The sequence below is a fragment of the Octopus sinensis genome, linkage group LG30 (genome assembly GCF_006345805.1).
Source record: "Octopus sinensis linkage group LG30, ASM634580v1, whole genome shotgun sequence".
In the NCBI taxonomy this organism is placed as follows: Eukaryota; Metazoa; Mollusca; class Cephalopoda; order Octopoda; family Octopodidae; genus Octopus; species Octopus sinensis.
In genome coordinates, this window is record NC_043026.1 from 412,501 (window position 1) to 434,915 (window position 22,415).

Here is a 22,415-nt window from a genome sequence, read left to right on the forward strand (position 1 = left end):
ATATGATTCATTTAGAGATAGCAAGATACGTCAAATAAGCAAATACAATCATTCATCAACAGATGCTTGCGTAGTAAACTTAAAATTATATGACCCGAACACACAAGCAATATGGAGCTATGGCAAAGAACAAATCAATTTTCGATTAGGGAGTAAATATTTAAGAAAAAGAGGTAGTAGATTCGTAGCACGATTATAAAAGACACACCAAATATAGCGAAAAGTGCTTTACAGTGTAATCCGGATGGATATAGAAAGAAAGGTAGGCCTAAGATCTCATGGCGTAGATCAACACAGAAGGAACTAGAGAAAGGGGGACGTTCATGGCAGAATATAAGTACAGAAGTGAAAAATTATGCGACATGGAATTCAATTATGAGTGGCCTATACTCCGCATTGGAGGGTTAAAGGCAGGAAAAAAAAACATACGTATGGAGCGAGTGACCAATCAAAGTCATTAATTTCGCATGTTAAACAGATTAATTTCGGTCAAGAGAATTACGAAGTAAAAATGAGAGTGGACATTAAGCTAACAGTGAAGGAAATACATATTGAATTACCTCGATCTATTTAACTTGACCATTTCTTTTTATTATGTGTGTATGTGCGTGCGTGTGTGGTTGTAAGCGTATGTGGTTGTAAGTGTGTGCTACATGCTCATTTATTTTACAGGTGAAACTGTTGATTTATAAAAACAAAACAGATGTGGTAACTATAATATTTGATGGACGAAATACAACCCTTCGAAGCTGGTTCTCTCACGAAAAGTTGAAAAATTCACCGTGGAACGACCTAGCTTCAGCCACCGGAGTTCATTTCTCAATTGAGGGATTTAGGTATGCAAATATATATTTCATCTTCTTTTATTTTGTTATGTAGAGACCTATATTGTTAAAATATGTCACTTTACGTACGCTATAGATAAATTTTAACACTATACATTTCGACGCGACACTTTCTGGTGATGAACAACGCATCTCTAGGCTTTCAACATTATATCTTCAATTATTATAACATACAGAATGCAAATTTAAACTAATACTGCTTCCGTCCGTAATAATGAAATATATTCTGCCTCTCGACTAACAGCAACGCAGGTGATTTGTTAATCACTGTTTTTCTAAACCGAAACTAAATAGGTCTGCGCATGCGGATGTCAATGACTACTTCATATTGAAGTTTTGAAAGAAACAGGAATACGTACAGCGGGAAGACCGAAAATGTCTTGAAAGTCATAACATGCCGGCGGGAAATAACATCATTAGGTGAGACGAGCTGACACTGGATCAGCTTCGCTGACTGACAGGTGACGGTCCTTTAGAGAATGCGCGGGCTAAAACTACGCGCCTTCACTAGTCAGTTAAGGTGAGACAGTGTCACGTGACAAGTTGCTGCGGCTGCCTGCTGGAGCCTCGCGGTAGGTATTTAAAGGGAGAGTTTTGACAAGTCTATCAGTCACCGGCTGACACTCGCTGACGATACATCGAAGAGGCCAGGGAACAGAAGAAAGAAGACATGCACCCAACACCCGAGCTGAAGACATCCCCGAGAGGGCGGGAGCATCCCGCCACGTCAAAACGGTAGAGGAGTAGGGGCCGAAACCGAACGTGGTTCCTCCTGATGATGTCTTGAGCTAACTGGATCCTACATAGGATATATTTCCGTATTTTTAACAACACACTTTTAAATTAAATGTTTTCCAGTGACAAACAGCTCAGTTTCCTGGATTTCACATCAAGAAGCATGTTTCAAAGTGGTAAACACGAAAATATATTTTCACCTTAATGTGCTCTTTTACTTGTTTCAGTCATTTGACAGTGGCCATGCTGGAGCACTGCCTTTAGTCGAGCAAATCGACGCCAGGACTTATTTTTTGTAAGCGTAGTACTAATTCGATCGGTCTCTTTTGCCGAACCGCTAGGTTACCGTTGTCAAGGCATGTTGGGGCGACAAACACAGACACACACAAACAGACACACACACACACACAAATACACACACACAAATATTCTCATACACACACATACATACACACACGCACACACACATATATACATATATACGACGGGCTTCTTTCAGTTTCCCTCTACCAAATCCGCTCACAAGGCTTTGGTCGGCCCGAGACTACCGTAGAAGACACTTGCCCAAGGTGCTACACAGTAGGACTGAACCCGGAAGGATGTTGTTGGTAAGCAAGCTACTTACCACACAGCCACTTTACCATAATTATATTTATTTGTATGTTTTGGGTTTAGATATTTTTATGTTCCGTTATAATATTTCTTTTGACTAGAATTCATTTTATATTTATTTAGCGCTTTGATAAGATGTTTAATACAGGAAAATGTTATCGCTCGTATATTTGTGGCCGTTTGTGGATTTATTTATTTTTGTACCAAAGTGTTTGCCTCGTGTGTAATTTCGCCTTTGTTGGTGTATTGATATTTGCGCATTTCCGCGTGTTTGTGTGAGCATGTGTGTGTGTATGTGTGTGTGTGTGCGTACGTGTGTGTGTGCGTGTTTCGGTGCATATGTGTGTTTTTATGTGTGTGAGTGTTTAAACCCCCATCTTTGCGTTTATACACATTTAGTATGATACACAGATGGCTATTTTTAATTAAACACTGACTAATTCAATTGCGTGTAGCGGACATACTAGTCTATTTAATACATGTTTAGATTTTCACATTCTGAAACCCAAACAAGTTTTTTTTTCTTTTTCTCCTTAGACATGTACGTCGATTTTATATAACATTACATGGTTTTTGTGAAGGGGACAGAGGCTGGTTGACCATCAATGAGGGACCACTTCACTGTCAGTTCGAAGAGTCAGATCACTACCCTTCAATTCGTTATTCTGATACAAAATCGAAAGTCATATGGAACAACGGTAAGTGATATTGTATATTCTGCGTGTGTGTGTGCGTGTGTGTGTGTGCGTGTGTCTTACTGTGAGTAGTAGTACTAAAAGTAAATTTTGTAATTATTGTTTAGCTGCCAATCAGGCTTGATTGAGCTGATTTATGAATAAAAGCATTCTGACCGAGAATCGACTGCTCTTTCTAGTAATTCGAGTGACCACGTATAAAGCCCTCCCACGATATATTTGAATGTCTTTTGTTGTTGATGTTGTTATTTGTTACTTGCAGGTTATGCATTAGCAGACTCCATGGCCATATTCATCCGCCTGAGGCAGCAGAACTAACCCAGCACTTGATATCCATTGATACTATTGATGTTGTTAACGTCCATCCAATCCAGTTGACCACCACTGGTGATCCACATAAGTCACGTTTTACCTTTTAATAAAGAATCCATACAAATATTCTATCCAACATCGGTCTTTGAAGTTGTGATTCTCTTTCTCTCATTCCAGCTGTTGTTGTTGTTCACATTCACCCAATCCAGCTGACCACCACTGGTGATCCACACAAGTCACGATTTACCTGTTAATAAAGAATCCACATAAATATTGTATCCAACATCGGTCTTTTGAGTTGTGATTCTTTTTCTCTCTTTCTGAGAGCTGTTGTTGTTGTTCCAGTTCACGACTGTCCTGACTATATGTAAAAGAGATGTGTGTGTATGTGTGCGTGCCAAAGTGCACGTATATACGTGCATGCGCGCCCATGCGTACGTGCATGCGTTGTGCGTGTGTGTAGATATCTGCGGTTTTATCTCTGTGATGTTGGGGAAAGCTGGCAGAAACGTTAGCACGCCGAGCGAAATGCTTAGCAGTATTTCGTCTGCCGCTACGTTCTGAGTTCAAATTCCGCAGAGGTCGACTTTACCTTTCATCCTTTCGGGGTCGATTAAATAAGTATCAATTACGCACTGGGGTCGATATAATCGACTTTGTCGATATAATCCGTTTGTCTGTCCTTGTTTGTCTCCTCTGTGTTTAGCCCAGGTATTTCGTCTGCTGCTACGTTCTGGGTTCATATTCCGCCGAGGCCCACTTTGCCTTTCATCCTTTCAGGGTCGATAAATTAAGTACCAGTTACGCACTGGGGTCGATATGATCGACTTAATCCGTTTGTCTGTCCTTGTTTGTCCCCTCTGTGTTTATCCCCTTGTGGGTAATAAAAAAATAGATATGTCGTCTGCGCTACTTTCTGAGTTCAAATTCCGCTGAGGTCGACTTTACCTTTCATCCGTTCGGGGTCGATTAAATAAGTATCAATTACGCACTGGGGTCGATATAACCGACTTAATCCGTTTGTATGTCCTTGTTTGTCCCTTCTGTGTTTAACCCCTTGTGGGTAGTAAAGAAAGAGGATGTGGGGGAAAGCTTTCAGCAGATCAAATAGATCAGAACAATGATATAAAGGAAAGTGAAAAAATATCCGGCGTTTCGCCGAAACAGTCTTTCGGTTGGTCGCTCTAGCTTCATCAGTGGCGTGTTAAAGTGTGGTACGCTTCTGATTTCGTGACCGACGTTTCACTTTGATCTCTCTCCAGTTTCCATTCTCGTGTTACAGAACAAACGTGGCAGCTCTCCTGGAAGTGTGCACCAAGGGAAAATATGGATCAGTGAAACTGCTTCTCTAATCTGAATATGTGTCAGGGGCTGCAATTCTTCGCAGGCTTTCAATACAATTAAGGAACAGCGCTCTACTGCGTAGAAGTATTTACGAGAAGAGCGAGAAGTTTTAAATGGCCGGACAAGCGTGAAATACGAGCAGTGATAAGGACACCCATTAACCGTCACCGGTGACGTGGAGATTTAACAATTTACAGAAATGCTTCTGGCGAACCAACGATTGCCCATTGATGAGATGGCTTATTCTCTGCAAATTATTATGGTTCTGCATCCGCGACAAGCTTCGGTTCTGCAGAGTTAGTGCGAGAAGGGCGCCAAGAGAGCGTTTCGATGTGAATAAACGCAATCGTGTGAATCTTTGTCAATTCTAACTCGAAAGCTTCAGCGATGAAACTAAAGTTGTTTTGAGGGAGCGTAGACACGATTGATGAAATCGGGGCCCATAACTTTGAGCCAGAATCCAAAAGGTTTAGTATGAAGCGGAAACGAAACGAATCACCAGTGGAAAAGAAATTCAAGATTCAACCTTCGGCAGAAAAATGTGATGGTAAGCGTTTTGGGGATGCAAAAGTGTCTATATTGCAACATTGTCCCTTAGATGAGGTCTACAGTGAAATTTTGGTTAACAAAGGGAAACCAGCAATTCGTAACAAACGCCGATGTCTATTATTGTAAGACAAATCACGCCCATATTCAGCCACCCACACATAGATAGATAGATAGATAGATAGATAGATAGATAGATAGATAGATAGATAGATAGATAGATAGATAGATAGATAGATAGATTGATAAAGCAATAGATAGATAGATAGTTAGATTACCTTATAATAAAGCACCGTTAATTCCTAAGATACATGTAAAAACATGCAGAGTGAAACTGGTGTGAACTGTTCGTGTTATGCTTCGATGTCTGTAACTGTTTGCGTGTTTATTTGTAATGAAATGAAGAAAATTATCTATTAACACATCAACTATCAATGGTTGAAATTAAGAGTGTACACAGGTCAGGACTAGGTTCTTGTTCCATCATCCACGGTGATTGATTTCAATGATTTCCTATAATGAAAGTCTTCGGTATAGCGACCTCAATTGTTCTGCTTTTATATCTCCACTCACAGAAACACCAACATCACATCACGCTATCACCAGGTATTAAAACTACAACGTCACTATCACAAACACCGCAACAGCCTTACTGCTAACATCGGAACGACGTCAGTAACCACACAGCCGTATTTTCTGCGAGCTTAGTGAAACGCATGTCTCTATTGAAGGCCCTTTTATTCTTCATAGCAATCAAAGGAGACATATTGGAAAATCTGGTTTATTTTCACTTCTGTGGAGAAACAGTCATATTAGTAAACAGTCTTGAACTGAGTTGAAGGTTCTGTGTTTTGCTCATTTATGGACAGTCTATACGGTTTGATTATTTATGGACAGGCCTAAGTCTGTAAGTAATACTGATAAGAGAAATTAGGAGAGAAAGCAGTGGCCAGTACTGACAGATACGAAGTGTTCAGACATCTGAAGACACAACTGTGGGTAATAGAGGGTAATATTGACGGGAGAAGACAGTAAGGGGAGCAGGGAAAAAGTTGTGACATTCACGAACCATCCTCACAAGAGGTCCTTACAGAACCACCTGAAGTGTGCGCTCTCCGCCCTACCTCACTGAAAGTATGTGTGCTTTCTATCACATTGCATTTTATGTGTTCGGGTATGTGTTATGGCTAGGATATGTTGCAGTTAAGATTAGAGTGTGTGTGTCTGTGACAACAGTTGAAATAAGGGTGATTCTGCGTGCAAACGCCAATCTTGCGCTCTTCCAATTGTTGTATCGAGTAAACGCTCTCTCTCTCTCTCTCTCTTTCACACACACATACACACTGTTTCCCTCCCCTTCTTCTCTCTCACAGCTATATATATATATATATATATATATATATATATATATATATATATATATGTATGTATGTACGTATGTGTGTATATATATATATATATATATATTTATATATGTATGTATGTATGTATGTATGTATGTATGTATGTACTTACATACATACAGACAGACACCAAATATAGCGAAAAGTGCTTTACAGTGTAATCCGGATAGATATAGAAAGAAAGGTAGGCCTAAGATCTCATGGCGTAGATCAACACAGAAGGAACTAGAGAAAGGGGGACATTCATAGAAGAGTATAAGTACAGAAGTGAAAAATTATGCGACATGGAATTCAACTCTAAGTGGCCTATACTCCGCGTTGGAGGGTTAAAGGCAGGAAAAAAAAACATACGTATGGAGCGAGTGACCAATCAAAGTCATTAATTTCGCATGTTAAACAGATTAATTTCGGTCAAGAGAATTATGAAGTAAAAATGAGAGTGGACATTAAGCTAAGAGTGAAGGAAATACATATTGAATTACCTGGATCTATTTAACTTGAGCCATTTCTTTTTATTATGTGTGTATGTGCGTGCGTGTGTGGTCGTAAGCGTATGTGGTTGTATGTGTGTGCTACATGCTCATTTATTTTACAGGTGAAACTGGTGATTTATAAAAACCATACAGATGTGGTAACTATAATATTTGATGGACGAAATACAACCCTTCAAAGCTGGTTCTCTCACGAAAAGTTGAAAAATTCACCGTGGAACAACCTAGCTTCAGCCACCGAGTTCAATTCTCAATTGAGGGATATCAGTATGCAAATATATTTTTCATCATCTTTTATTTTGTTATGTAGAGACCTATAGTGTTAAAAAAAGTCACTTTACGTACGCTATAGATAAATTTTAACACTATACATTTCGACGCGACACTTTCTGGGGATGAACAACGCATCTCTAGGCTTTCAACATTATATCTTCATTTATTATAATATACAGAATGCAATTTTGAACTAATACTGCTTCCGCCCGTAATAATGAAATACATCCTGCCTCTTGACTAACAGCAACGCTGGTGATTTGTTAATCACTGTTTTTCTATACCGAGGCTAAATAGGTCTGCGCATGCGGTTGTCAATGACTACTTCATATTGAAGTTTTGAAAGAAACAGGAATACGTACAGCGGGAAGACCGAAAATGTCTTGAAAGTCATAACGTGCCGGCGGGAAATAACATCATTAGGTGAGACGAGCTGACACTGAATCAGCTTCGCTGACTGACAGGTGACGGTCGTTTAGAGAATGCGCGGGCTAAAACTACGCACATTCACTAGTCAGTTAAGGTGAGACAGTGTCACGTGACAACTTTCTGCTGCTTCCTGCTGGAGCCTCGGGGTCAGTTATTTAAAGGGAGAATTTTGACAAGTCTGTCAGTCAACGGCTGACACCGGTTTGGAGTGGTTGGTTTTTTGCGAGCTGCTGACTGTTCGTTGAGCGTCGAATTTGTTGTTGTTGTTGAACGTTTCGGTTTGAGGTTTTTTTTTATCGTTGTCTGTCTGTGTTGAGACAGACAACGATAAAAAAGGGACTGCCCCTCCCTAACGGGAGAGATGGCAGGAAGAAATTTGTTTGAAAGTTTGTCGGAATTGTCAACGTCTGAGGAGGAACTAGAAAGAGCAGTGAAAAGAATGGATAAGAAGCTTGAAAATACGTATGCAGGAGTAACGAAGAAGAAGTCGGAAGAAAAGGGGATAGACCAGGTTAAACTGCCAGGTTTCCAGGAATTTATGAAAGACGAAGACGGTGAAGTCGAACTGTCACCACCAACAAAGCGTGGGGAGTGGTTCGAACGCAGGACCGTCAAATATAGAATGTAAGATAGTAAGCATGGAAATTATTGAAGAGGCGCTAAAACAGACAGAGGAGGAAATTGTTTATTTGACAAGAGGAATGGAATACGGTACAGCGACGGTGCAATATAGGAGCGAGAGTGTCGCAAGAAAAATGGCAGCCAAGGCAGTAAGAACGGAGAAGGTGTACCTACTACCTTTCGTACCTAAACAGGAGAACTACGAGAATTAGGGTGGAGGGAATTATCCCACACCTAGAGGGAGAATATATAGCAGCAGCTGTGATTAAAGGAAATGAAGAAAAGGTGGACATCCTCCATGCCACCATAAAATATGAAGGCTGGAGGGGTGCTACCCTGGACATGAACGTACAGGCGGAGATCAAAACGCTAGAAGGATTAACAGAAGATATAAGAATGGGAAACATCATCATGAGAGTGTGGGTGGAGGGCAGGGCCCCGCGCTGTTATAAGTGTGGTCAGAGAGGCCACATAAGAGCCAACTGCCCTCCCCCACCAAAGGAAAAGGAAATCGTTGCGGAACCCCAAAAAGAGGAAGAAACGAAAGAAGAAGAGAACCATACAGAAGAAGAGGAGATCCAGCAAGAGTGGGAAGAAGGAAGCAAAAGAAGAAAGAGAAGAAGGAGAAAAGCAAACAGTACGGAACCCCAATCCACCCCAAAACCACCCTCACCCTCTGAGTCCCACCCTTCCCCTGCAGACAGTGAACCCACCAACAAGAAAACAGAAAAAAGATACACACAGTCAAGACACTAAAAAAGAACCCAGGCCCAGCGTTTTATGTATTGCAGGAAATGAGGAGATAAAAGAGACAATGACGGACTACCAATGGTGTGATGGGGGAGGGAAAAGATGTGCAGTAATTCCAAAGGAACAATTGGATGAGTTTATGGAAAGGTGCGAAAGGATGAACTGGGGAATAATTGAAGTGGATATGGAGGAAGAGATAAAAGAATTGGAAGAGAGATTTGAGAGAAGGATAGAGGTGAAGACATATTTTATTAGGGCTGAGCAAGACTGAAGTACAGGTAAGTGATGCTAGCGGATGCGGCCGTTAGCACCACTTTCATATATCATTTTCATTGATTCATTTTACCCATAACTGTGTAATTGTGATGTTCTATGTCCCCAATGTTTGTAGCGTCCCCTCTATGTAGCCCTTAGTGCGTAATAAAAAATCAGTCACCGGCTGACACTCGCTGACGAAACATCGAAGAGGCCAGGGAACAGAAGAAAGAAGACATGCACACAACACCAGAGCTGAAGACATCCCCGAGAGGGCGGGGGCATTCCGCCACGTCAAAGCGGTAGCGGAGTAGGGGCCGAAACCGAACGTGGTTCCTCCTGATGATGTCTTGAGATAACTGGATCCTACATAGGGGCTGTTGTGGTAGCACACCACGAAACACGGTTGTAATTTCTCCTAGCAATTCCACCGCCGACGAAAAAGGTTATTTCTCTATGGCTAATATATTTCCGTATTTTTAACAACACACTTTTATATTAAATGTTTTCCCGTGACAAACAGCTCAGTTTCCTGGATTTCACATCAAGAAGCATGTTTCAAAGTGGGAAACACGAAAATATATTTTCACCTTAATGTGCTCTTTTACTTATTTCAGTCATTTGACTGTGGCCAAGCTGGAGCACTGCCTTTAATCGAGCAAATCGAACCCAGGATTTATTTATTGTAAGCGTAGTACTTATTCGATCGGGTTCTTTTGCCGAACCGCTAAGTTACGGTTGTCAAGGGATGTTGGGGCGACAAACACACACACACATACACTAACACACACATACACACACACACATACACACACACACACAAACACACACACACACACACACAAACACACACACAAACATACACATACACACACACACACACACACCTTCACAAATATATATATATACATATATACGACGGGCTTCTTTCAGTTTCCGTCTACCAAATCCACTCACAAGGCTTTGGTCGGCCCGAGGCTATAGTAGAAGACACTTGCCCAAGGTGCTACGCAGTAGGACTGAACCCGGAAGCATGTGGTTGGTAAGCAAGCTACTTACCACACAGCCACTTTACCATAATTTTATTTATTTGTATGTGTTGGGTGTAAATATTTTTATGTTCCGCTATATTAGACCCTGAATCAGTTCAATGCTTCACTCTTGCAACTCCTACGACGACGCTGATAGGAGACTGCAACGTTCCTTGCTGTTCTTTTGGATCCATCAATGATGCAGAGAGCAGGGACACACGGCTTGGGTAACAACCTGTCCTCCATGCCACAAGAACCAGGCTTGGGTTAAATCGAACTCTCTGTACTAGAGGGGTAAAACCGGACAACACAGCGGAGAGAAAGAACCTAAAAACTCAAACAGCATAGGAACAACCTACAAGTGATACTGGCAACTGAGCATAGATCTGTTCAGACCAGATGAGGCTTTTCCAGTTGGTAGTAATTCTAGGGCCTTCATTCATGACCATTAATAACAGGGACCACAGAATATAGGCGCAGGCAGAGCTGTAAGATTAAGGAGATCGCTTGGTAATCACATGCTTCCCGGTTCAATCCCACTGAGCGGCTACTTGGGCAAGTATCTTCTAGTATTGGCCCGGCCAACAAATGCCTAGAGAGGGAATCTGGTAGCCGGAAAGTATGTGGAAGCCCTTTGCATCTATCTATCTATCTATCTATCTATCTATCTATCTTTCTATCTATCTATCTCTCTATCTCTCTATCTATCTAACTATCTATCTATCTGTCTGTCTGCTTGCCTGCCTATCTGTCTGCCTGCCTATCTGTCTATCTATCTGTCTGTCTGTCTATCTGTATGTATGTATGTATATATATTTACATACATACATATATATATATAATATATTTAGCTAGTTAGGTAGCTATGAGAGAGAACAAGGGGAGGGAAACAGTGTGTGTGTGAGGGAGAGAGAGAGAGAGAGAGCGTTTACTCGATACAACAATTGAAAGAGCGCAAGATTGGCGTTTGCACGAGCAATCACCCTCGTTTCAACTGTTGTCACACACCAACACACTCTAATCTTAACTGCAATATATCCTAGCCATAACACGTACCCGAACACACAAAATGCGATGTGATAGAAAACACACTTACTTTCAGTGAGGTAGGGCGGAGAGCGTACACTTCAGGTGGTTCTGTAAGGACTTCTTGTAAGGATGGTTCGTGAATGTCACAACTTTTTCCCTGCTCCCCTTACTGTCTTTTCCCGTCAATATTACCCTCTGTTACCCACAGTTGTGTCTTCAGATGTCTGAACACTTCGTAACTGTCAGTACTGGCCACTGCTTTCTCTCCTAATTTCTCTTATCAGTATTACTTACAGACTTAGACCTGCCCATAAATAATCAAACCGTATACTGTCCATAAATGAGCAAAACAGAGAACCATCAACTCAGTTCAAGACTGTTTACTAATATGACTGTTTCTCCACAGAAGTGATATTAAACCAGATTTTCCAATATGTCTCCTTTGATTGCTATGAAGAATAAAAGGGCCTTCAATAGAGACATGCGTTTCACTAAGCTCGCAGAAAATACGGCTGTGTGGTTACTGACGTCGTTCCGATGTTAGCAGTAAGGCTGTTGCGCTGTTTGTGATAGTGACGTTGTAGTTTTAATACCTGGTGATAGCGTGATGTGATGTTGGTGTTTCTGTGAGTGGAGATATAAAAGCAGAACAATTGAGGTCGCTATACCGAAGACTTTCATTATAGGAAATCATTGAAATCAATCACCGTGGATGATGGAACAAGAACATAGTCCTGACCTGTGTACACTCTTAATTACAACCATTGATAGTTCAAGTGTCAATAGATAATTTTCTTCATTTCATTACAAATAAACACGCAAACAGTTACAGACATCGAAGCATAACACGAACAGTTCTCACCAGTTTCACTCTGCATGTTTTTACATGTATCTTAGGAATTAACGGTCCTTTATTATAAGGTAATCTATCTATCTATCTATCTATTGCTTTATCAATCTATCTATCTATCTATCTATCTACTATCTATCTATCTATCTAGTTCTCTATCTATCTATTGCTTTATCAATCTATCTACTATCTATCTATCTACCTATCTTTCTATCTATCTATCTAACTACTATCTATGTGTGGGTGGCTGAATATGGGCGTGCATTGTCTTACAATAATAGACATCGGCGTTTGTTATGAATTGCTGGTTTCCCTTTGTTAACCAACATTTCACAGTAGACCCCTTTTAAGGGACAATGTTGCAATATAGACCTTTTTGCATCCCGCAAAACGCTTAGCATCACGTTTTTCTGCCGAAGGTTGAATCTTGAATTTCTTTTCCACTGGTGATTCGTGTCGTTTCCGCTTCATACTAAACCTTTTGGATTCTGGCTCAAAGTTATGGGCCCCGATTTCATCAATCGTGTCTACGCTCCCTCAAAACAACTTTAGTTTCATCGCTGAAGCGTTCGAGTAAGAATTGACAAAGATCCACACGATTGCGCTTATTCACATCGAAACGCTCTCTTGGCGCCCTTCTCGTACTAACTCCGCAGAACCGAAGCTTGTCGCGGATGCAGAACCATAATAATTTGCAGAGAATAAGCCATCTCATCAATGGACAATCCTTGGTTCACCAGAAGCATTTCCCTAAATTGTTGCATCTCCACGTCACTGGTGATGGTTAATGTCTGTCCTTGTTTGTCCCCTCTGTGTTTAGCCCCTTGTGGGTAATAAAGAAATAGGTTAATGGGTGTTCTTATCACTCCTTGTATTTCACGCTTGTCCGGACATTTAAAACTTCTCGCTCTTCTCGTAAATACTTCTACGCAGTAGAGCCATGTTCCTTTATTGTATTGAAAGCCTGCGAAGAATAGCAGCCCCTGACACACATTCAGATTAGAGAAGCAGTTTCACTGATCCATATTTTCCCTTGGTGTACACTTCCAGTAGAGCTGCCACGTTTGTTCTGTAACACAAGAATGGAAACTGGAGAGAGATCAAAGTGAAACGTCGGTCACGAAATCAGAAGAGTACCACCCTTTAACACGCCACTGATGAAACGAGAGCCACCAACCGAAAGACTGTTTCTGCGAAACGCCGGATATTGTTTTACTTTCCTTTGTATAATTAGTATCATTGTTCTGATCTATTTGATTTGCTGAAAGCTTTCCCCCACATCCTCTTTCTTTACTACCCACAAGGGATTAAACACAGAAGGGACAAACAAGGACAGACAAATGGATTAAGTCGATTATATCGACCCCAGTGCGTAACTTGTACTTAATTTATCGACCCTGAAAGAATGAAAGGCAAAGTGGGACTCGGCGGAATTTGAACTCAGAACGTAGCAGCAGACGAAATACCTCTTTCTTTACTAACCACAAGGGGCTAAACATAGAGGGGACAAACAAGGACAGACAAACGGATTAAGTCGATTATATCGACCCCAGTGCGTAATTGATACTTATTTAATCGAACCCGAAAGGATTAAAGGTAAAGTCGACCTCGGCGGAATTTGAACTCAGACGAAATACTGCTAAGGGTTTCGCACGTCGTGCTAACGTTTCTGCCAGCTTTCCCCAACATCAGAGAGATAAAACCTCATATATCTACACAAAGGCACAACGCATGCACGTACGCATGGGTGCGCATGCACGTATATACGCGCACGCCCGCACACACACACACACACACACACATCTCTTTTACATATAGTCTGGACAGTCATGAACTGGAACAACAACAACAGCTCTCAGAAAGAGAGAAAGAGAATCACAACTCAAAAGACAGATATTGGATACAATATTTAGATGGATTCTTTATTAACAGGTAAAACGTGACTTATGTGCATCACCAGTGGTGGTCAGCTGGATTGGGTGAATGGTAACAACAACAACAGCTGGAATGAGAGAAAGAGAATCACAACTCAAAAGACCGATGTTGGATGGAATATTTGTGTGGATTCTTTATTAAAAGGTAAAACGTGACTTATGTGGATCACCAGTGGTGGTCAACTGGATTGGATGGACGTTAACAACATCAATAGTATCAATGGATATCATATGCTGGGTTAGTTCTGCTGCCTCAGGCGGATGAATATGGCCATGGAGTCTGCTAATGCATAACCTGCAAGTAACAAATAACGACATCAACAACAAAAAGACATTCAAATATATCATGGGAAGGCTTTATACGTGGTCATTCGAATTACTAGAAATAACAGTCGATTCTCGGTCAGAATGCTTTTATTCATAAATCAGCTCAATCAAGCTTATTGGTTCCTGAACAATAAGTACAAAATTAACATTTAGTACTACTACTCACAGTAAGACACACACCCACACACACACACACACACGCACACACACACACACACACACACGCAGAATATACAATATCACTTACTGTTGTTCCATATGACTTTCGATTTTGTATCAGAATAACGAATTGAAGGGTAGTGATCTGTCTCTTCGTACTGACAGTCAATGGTCCCTCATTGATGGTCAACCAGCCTCTGTCCCCTTCACAAAAACCATGTAATGTTATATAGAAGCGACGTACATGTCTAAGGAGAAAAAGAAAAAAAAAACTTGTTTGGGTTTCAGAATGTGAAAATCTAAACATCTATTAAATAGACTAGTATGTCCGCTACACGCAATTGAATTAGTCAGTGTTTAATTAAAAATAGCCATCTGTGTATCATACTAAATGTGTATACACACAAAGATGTGGGTTTAAACACTCACACACATAAAAACACACATATGCACTGAAACACGCACACACACACGTACGCACACACACACACATACACACACACACACACACATGCTCACACAAACACGCGGAAATGCGCAAATGTCAATACACCAACAAAGGCGAAATTACACACGAGGCAAACACTTTGGTACAAAAATAAATAAATCCACAAACGGCCACAAATATACGAGCGATAACATTTTCCTGTATTAAACATCTTATCAAAGCGCTAAATAAATATAAAATGAATTCTAGTCAAAAGAAATAATATAACGGAACATAAAAATATCTAAACCCAACACTTACAAGTAAATATAATTATGGTAAAGTGGCTGTGTGGTAAGTAGCTTGCTTACCAACAACATCCTTCCGGGTTCAGTCCTACTGTGTAGCACCTTGGGCAAGTGTCTTCTACTATAGCCTCGGGCCGACCAAAGCCTTGTGAGTGGATCTGGTAGAGGGAAACTGAAAAAAGCCCGTCGTATATATGTATATATGTGTGTGTGCGTGTGTGTATGTATGTGTGTGTATGAGAATATTTGTGTGTGTGTATTTGTGTGTGTGTGTGTGTGTGTGTCTGTCTGTCTGTCTGTGTGTGTCTGTGTTTGTCGCCCCAACATGCCTTGACAACGGTAACCTAGCGGTTCGGCAAAAGAAACCGATCGAATTAGTACTACGCTTACAAAAAATAAGCCCTGGGGTCGATTTGCTCGACTAAAGGCAGTGCTCCAGCATGGCCACAGTCAAATGACTGAAACAAGTAAATGAGCACATTAAGGTGAAAATATATTTTCGTGTTTCCCACTTTGAAACATGCTTCTTGATGTGAAATCCAGGAAACTGAGCTGTTTGTCACGGGAAAACATTTAATTTAAAAGTGTGTTGTTAAAAATACGGAAATATATTAGCAACAGAGAAATAACCTTTTCCAGCGGCGGTGGAATTGCTAGGAGGAAATACAACCGAGTTTCGTGGTCTGCTACCACAACACCTCCTATGTAGGATCCATTAGCTCAAGACATCATCAGGAGGAACCACGTTCGGTTTCGGCCCCTACTCCTCTACCGTTTTGACGTGGCGGGATCCCCCCGCCCTTTCGGGAATGTCTTCAGCTCTGATGTTGTGTGCATGTCTTCTTTCTTCTGTTCCCGGGCCTCTTCGATGTATCGTCAGCGAGTGTCAGCCGGTGACCGACAGACTTGTCAAAATTCTCCCTTTAAATACCTGCCACGAGACTCCAGCAGGCAGCCGCAGCAAGTTGTCACGTGACCCTGTCTCACCTTAACTGAGTAGTGAAGGCGCGTAGTTTTAGCCAGCGCATTCTCTAAACGACCGTCACCTGTCAGTCAGCGAAGCTGATCCAGTGTCAGCTTGTCTCACCTAATGATGTTATTTCCCGCCGGCATGTTATGACTTTCAAGACATTTTCGGTCTTCCCGCTGTACGTATTCCTGTTTCTTTCAAAACTTCAATATGAAGTAGTCATTGACATCCGCATGCGCAGACCTATTTAGCCTCGGTTTAGAAAAACAGTGATTAACAATTCACCTGCGTTGCTGTTAGTCAAGAGGCAGAATATATTTCATTATTACGGACGGAAGCAGTATTAGTTCAAATTTGCATTCTGTATATTATAATAAATGAAGATATAATGTTGAAAGCCTAGAGATGCGTTTTTCATCCCCAGAAAGTGTCGCGTCGAAATGTATAGTGTTAAAATTTATCTATAGCGTACGTAAAGTGACTTTTTTAACATTATAGGTCTGTACATAACAAAATAAAAGAAGATGAAATAAATATTTGCATACCCAAATCCCTCAATTGATAATTGAACTCCGGTGGCTGAAGCTAGGTCGTTCCACGGTGAATTTTTCAACTTTTCGTGAGAGAACCAGCTTTGAAGGGTTGTATTTCGTCCATCAAATATTATAGTTACCACATCTGTTTTGTTTTTATAAATCACCAGTTTCACCTGTAAAATAAATGAGCATGTAGCACACACATACAACCACATACGCTTACAACCACGCACGCACATACACACATAATAAAAATAAATGGATCAAGTTAAATAGATCGAGGTAATTCAATATGTATTTCCTTCACTGTTAGCTTAATGTCCACTCTCATTTTTACTTCGTAATTCTCTTGACCGAAATTAATCTGTTTAACATGCGAAATTAATGACTTTGATTGGTCACTCGCTCCATACGTATGTTTTTTTTTCCTGCCTTTAACCCTCCAACGCGGAGTATAGGCCACTTAGAGTTGAATTCCATGTCGCATAATTTTTCACTTCTGTACTTATATTCTGCCATGAATGTCCCCCTTTCTCTAGTTCCTTCTGTGTTGATCTACGCCATGAGTCTTAGGCCTACCTTTCTTTCTATATCCATCCGGATTACACTGTAAAGCACTTTTCGCTATATTTGGTGTGTCTTTTATAATTGTGCTACGAATCTACTACCACTTTTTCTTAAATATTTACTCCCTAATCGAAAATTTATTTGTTCTTTGCCATAGCTCCATATTGCTTGTGTGTTCGGGTCATCTAATTTTAAGTATACTACGCAAGCATCTGTTGATGAATGATTGTATTTGCTGATTTGGCGTATCTTGCTATCTCTAAATGAATCATATAATATAATTAATTACACTTCACTCATATGCTACCATGATACTATCTGGTATATATCACTTAACCTTCAATACAGTATGACCTCGGAGTTATCCCAGTTACCTGACTAGCTTCTACTAGAAGGATGCCCTAACAAATGCTAGAAGTCCTTCACTCCCAATCGTTTAACCGCGTGATCGGGTATTCAGTCCGATTATTTCTATGTCCTCGCGCTTGATACATCCTTAATACATTTATTCGATGGCCATTGACTCTCAAGAGTTCCTCCGCCCTTTCACGGGTTTTGTTATTCATCCCGCATGGTGTCCAATAAACACCCTCCTCACAAAGCAAGCTTGGTGGGGTTGCCGGTTTAGTCGCAGACGGCCCGACTATGCAACAGGCTGTACTCGGTTACATGTTACCAGTAGCACTCGAAAGTGACCTGACATACATACATACATACATAAATACAAACGTGCACACATGCATATATTCATACAAACGTACACACATGCATACACACACATATATGTATATATACATGCATACACATATATGGATACACACATACATACATGTATGCATATATACATACGTATGTGTATACACATGCACACTAACGCACGCACATGCGCACAAACAAACAGAAAGAACGCAGCCCTGATAACGGACAGGCTCAATGACTTTTGAAAGACGTAACGGAAAATTTTAGAAAAAATAAGTAAATGAGTGGAAATCGAACCGGTGCGTGTGTTAACTAATAAGGCACTAAAAAGAGAATGACTCTCCCCAGATACAATAAACTGTGCTTTAACACACGAATTCACATAAAGAATAACCAAATACTAAAACCATATCTTTCTATCTATCTATCTACTTGTCTATCTATCTATCTATCTATCTATCTATCTATCTATCTATCTATCTATCTATCTATCTATCTATCTATCTATCTAACTATCTATCTATCTGTCTATCTATCTCTTGTGTGTGTGTGTGTGTGTGTGTGTGTGTGTGTGTGTGTGTGTGTGTGTGTGTGTTCAGGGTATCCCCAAATCAGGGCAAACAAATTTTTCACTATTTCCATAGCAAGATATTTATATATTTCGGGACTGAGTGTGGCAATGCAATGGAAAATGAAACACATTTACGATATCATAACATTTATTCGATATGACCACCTTTGTTTCGAATCACAACCTTAAATCTAGGTTTGAATTGCTTCACACGGGCACAATTTTGCTTTCAGGGTGCCGAGAGAAACATGAGAAGTGCTCGAGAGCCTCGGATCCCAAATGGACCAAACAGAAAAACTCCAACGAGTTGGCATCGGAGCTTCTTGAGGTCCATACATCCTTGCTTATGAAAGACTGAATGCTTTCTGAATCGAGAGATGTGTCTGCTCGGAGCTGTGGAACTGTGGTGATTCCTGCTGGAGTCTCGAAGTTGCCCCTTGAAAGTGCTCATCAGCCCATAGAAACGGTTCAGCTACCTGAATGTCGCTAATGTATTGCTGGGAATTCGTTTCAACATCCGAGATCACAAAAACGGGAGGTGACCTTCCAGTAGCTGTCACAACAGTCCAAACCTCAAGTGACAGTGGATTTGGACGTCGATTTACGGGTCTAATCTCGATAGAGCCAGATACACTCTAAGGTCGGTCATTCTGGTTGTTTACTGTCTGTTCGACGCCAAATCCCTTTTCATCTGCACGCGTGCATTCAGCAATCTGACGCAGGATGAGATGATTTCTCTCCTGTCTCGAATTCTCTTGCGTCGGTTCATAAATTTATAAAAAAAACATTCCAGACGTTCAAGCTTTTAATAATTGAATTCTTTATTAACCTTTACATATCTAATTACTAAGCAGCTTTCTCCATTATCATATAGGTTCGCACACACACACACACACACACACATATATATATATACATACGTACATACATACATACATACATACATACATACATACATACTACACATACATACACATACATACATACATACATACATACATACTATGTCTACTATACATCATCTTGTATTTCCTCAATGATCTATTCTTCACGCCTTGGCTTCTGCTCCAAAAACCAGGACATAAAAACAAGCGAACAGCATATATTCTTACTGAAAAATCAAGTTAGATTGTATACCAAGGATGAAAACCAGTCGCATGTCTGGGTTCTGTTGGAAAAAGTTCTCCAGAAACAATTTTTTTATTAAAGAAAAAACATTTCCGCCTCATAATTCTGTACACCTGTCTAACTAAATGTTTACAAATCGCAACGTATTCTGACACTGTTTTACCTCCACTATTTCCACAGACTTTGCTCTGATGAAATTTCTTGTCTAGTAACTCCTCTCAAAACCTTCAAACGTGACCCCCATTTCTCTTTTAAAGACGCATCGTTTCCCTGTTGAGCTTCCTGTCAGTCTTAAGTGCTTTTATTCCCACAGTTTCTTTCCTCAAAACTACTGCTCTCTCGAACTCACTAAATCGTCTTCGTTTCCTTTGCTCTTGATATTCGGTCCATTAAGCTTTGTCGATCAACCGGTTTTGAATATGTGGGCTCCTTTCCTTTCCTTCTTCGTAGTCCCTTGTACTACACTGGTCTCAAACCTTGCTTGGGACACAATCGTATAAAAATACATCATGTGGTCTATGTAAGATACAGAAACGAGCTGGATTCGAACTTGAAACTTTTACTGCTATATATATATATAATTAATGCTACATTTCTGTTGTTTTTCAATCTATTTAAGCTTCAATAAATGCAACCATGTATTGAACCTATGACAGCACTGATTCTCCTGACTGCTGAGTTTAATCGAACTTATCGATTTAAGCATCGAAATTTTTTTTGCTGCCCAAACATGAATCTCTGTAACTGAGTGCGAATTGTATTAACAGTAAACAACATAAGAATGAATTCAACCAACCAACCTCATCTGGTGACTGTCAGTCGATATATAAGCACGAACCTCTTAGACGTAATACTGTCAGCTTGAACTAAATTAATTTACTGAACTGATTTTTTGCTCTAACATTTTCATTTATCAATATTGTTTCATATCTCGCTCGCGTGCCGACACACCATTAGATATTATACACCATTACAAATCGTACAACATATTTATTAGCTTTTAAGCGATGTGTTGAATGTGGCTTAAAACTGAGCAACATGTCTACAAAATCCATACCCGCTCGTGGCTTCTTTTCAATCTTGTCATTTTCCAAATGATTTTCTGTTAATATTTAATGTTTTCCATTACTTACAAGAGTTGTGTTTCCTAGGGCAACGAAAAGACAACAAAATTCAGTATAGAAAATAATTTATATTACAACAAATACATATATACATACATTCGTACTTATATACACATACATATGTGACCACGTGTGTACCGTTGGCGATTTTTTTTCCTCTGTCTTCCCTTCTCTGGATCTTTCCTTCTCCTATGCTTCCGACGAAGAGCTCCGCTTGAAACGTTAAACCCTCCTTCTTCCCTTCTTTCCTGAGCGTCCAATAATACTATATTTGTTCCACGTCCTCGCGTTGTTGTGTTTTTTTGTGTTTTCTTGTTTGGATTAACTATATATATACATATATATATTTATAATAATAATAATAATAATAATATTAGGGAGTAAATCCAAACTTACAGGGAAAAAAATTAGATTTAGAATTAAATTCTAATTTTACAGTAAAAGTATATATATTAAATTAGAGATAAAACCACTATTAGGCAAATCAATCAGTGAAAAACATAAACCAAAACAGAGAAATAAAATTAATTAATATAACATATATAAAATATAAAATTCAAATTTATATTTAAAATTGAAAATTAAAAAAAACTTTTTGTAATTATTAATTTATACTTATAAATATATAAATAAAAATTTATAAATTTATAAGTATAAATTAATAATTAAATTTCTTTTTAAATTTTTAATTTTAAATTGAAATAATTTAATTTTGAATTTTATATTTTATATATTTTATATTAATTAATTTATTTCTATGTTTAGGTTTATGTTTTTCACTGTTTGATTTGCCTAATAGTTGTTTTATCTCTAATTTAATATATAGATTTATATATATATACATATACATATAAATATATATATATATATATATATATATATATATATATATATATATATATATATATATATATATATAGTATATATATATATCTGCGTCACATCAAACGCACCAACAGCACTGACACAACCAACAAGAATATCGAACACATCCCATCGAATGTGCATTTAGATATCTAATGTGCTCAGTGAAGTGTGACTGTTCGTATTCATGTGAGACACTAGTTTAGTTCTGTGTGGGTGAAAGCATTACTTGATTAATGACCAGTGTTGCTCTCATTGTGTATGTTATTGACCATTGTACAGAGTTGTCGTATCTGCTGATACTGGTGACAGAAGCGAGCAGTGCTGCTATCAGTGAACAGTTCGAAAACCTTCGCTCCGGTTTCACTTGTAGAGACAGTGGTAATATTGTCATCTGTAGGAACTCTGGATTGATATCTGGAGACAGTGCCTACCTGCGTGGTAATTCTGGAAGCAGAAGATAATATTCCTTCTACTATAAACACAAGGTCTGAAATTTTGTAGGAAAGGACTAGTTGATCATATGAACCCCACTGCTCAGCTACTACTTGTTTTATTGAGCCTGAAAGGAAAAAAGGAT

At 39.6% G+C, this 22,415-nt stretch overlaps 3 protein-coding genes across 7 annotated transcripts in view; 1 reads left to right on the top strand and 2 right to left on the bottom strand.

Moving 5' to 3' along the window:
- The window catches only part of LOC118768576, a 21,956-nt gene extending 18,523 nt beyond the window's left edge, over positions 1–3,433 (top strand). For all 4 annotated transcript variants that reach the window (XM_036515349.1, XM_036515347.1, XM_036515348.1 and 1 more), the window contains 3 exons: positions 673–836; positions 2,730–2,890; positions 3,150–3,433. In XM_036515349.1, coding sequence (XP_036371242.1) covers positions 673–836; positions 2,730–2,890; positions 3,150–3,205 — 381 coding nt within the window. In that variant the 3' untranslated portion in view covers positions 3,206–3,433. The remainder of the gene's footprint in view (positions 1–672; positions 837–2,729; positions 2,891–3,149) is intronic.
- LOC118768581 overlaps positions 1–11,507 on the bottom strand; it is an 84,779-nt gene extending 73,272 nt beyond the window's left edge. Inside the window, exon 1 of the mRNA XM_036515359.1 lies at positions 11,439–11,507. The gene's annotated coding sequence lies outside the window, so the exon portion shown is untranslated. The remainder of the gene's footprint in view (positions 1–11,438) is intronic.
- LOC118768579 overlaps positions 1–22,415 on the bottom strand; it is a 102,316-nt gene that overhangs the window by 30,896 nt on the left and 49,005 nt on the right. For both annotated transcript variants that reach the window (XM_036515354.1, XM_036515353.1), the window contains one exon: positions 16,892–17,055. In XM_036515354.1, coding sequence (XP_036371247.1) covers positions 16,892–17,055 — 164 coding nt within the window. The remainder of the gene's footprint in view (positions 1–16,891; positions 17,056–22,415) is intronic.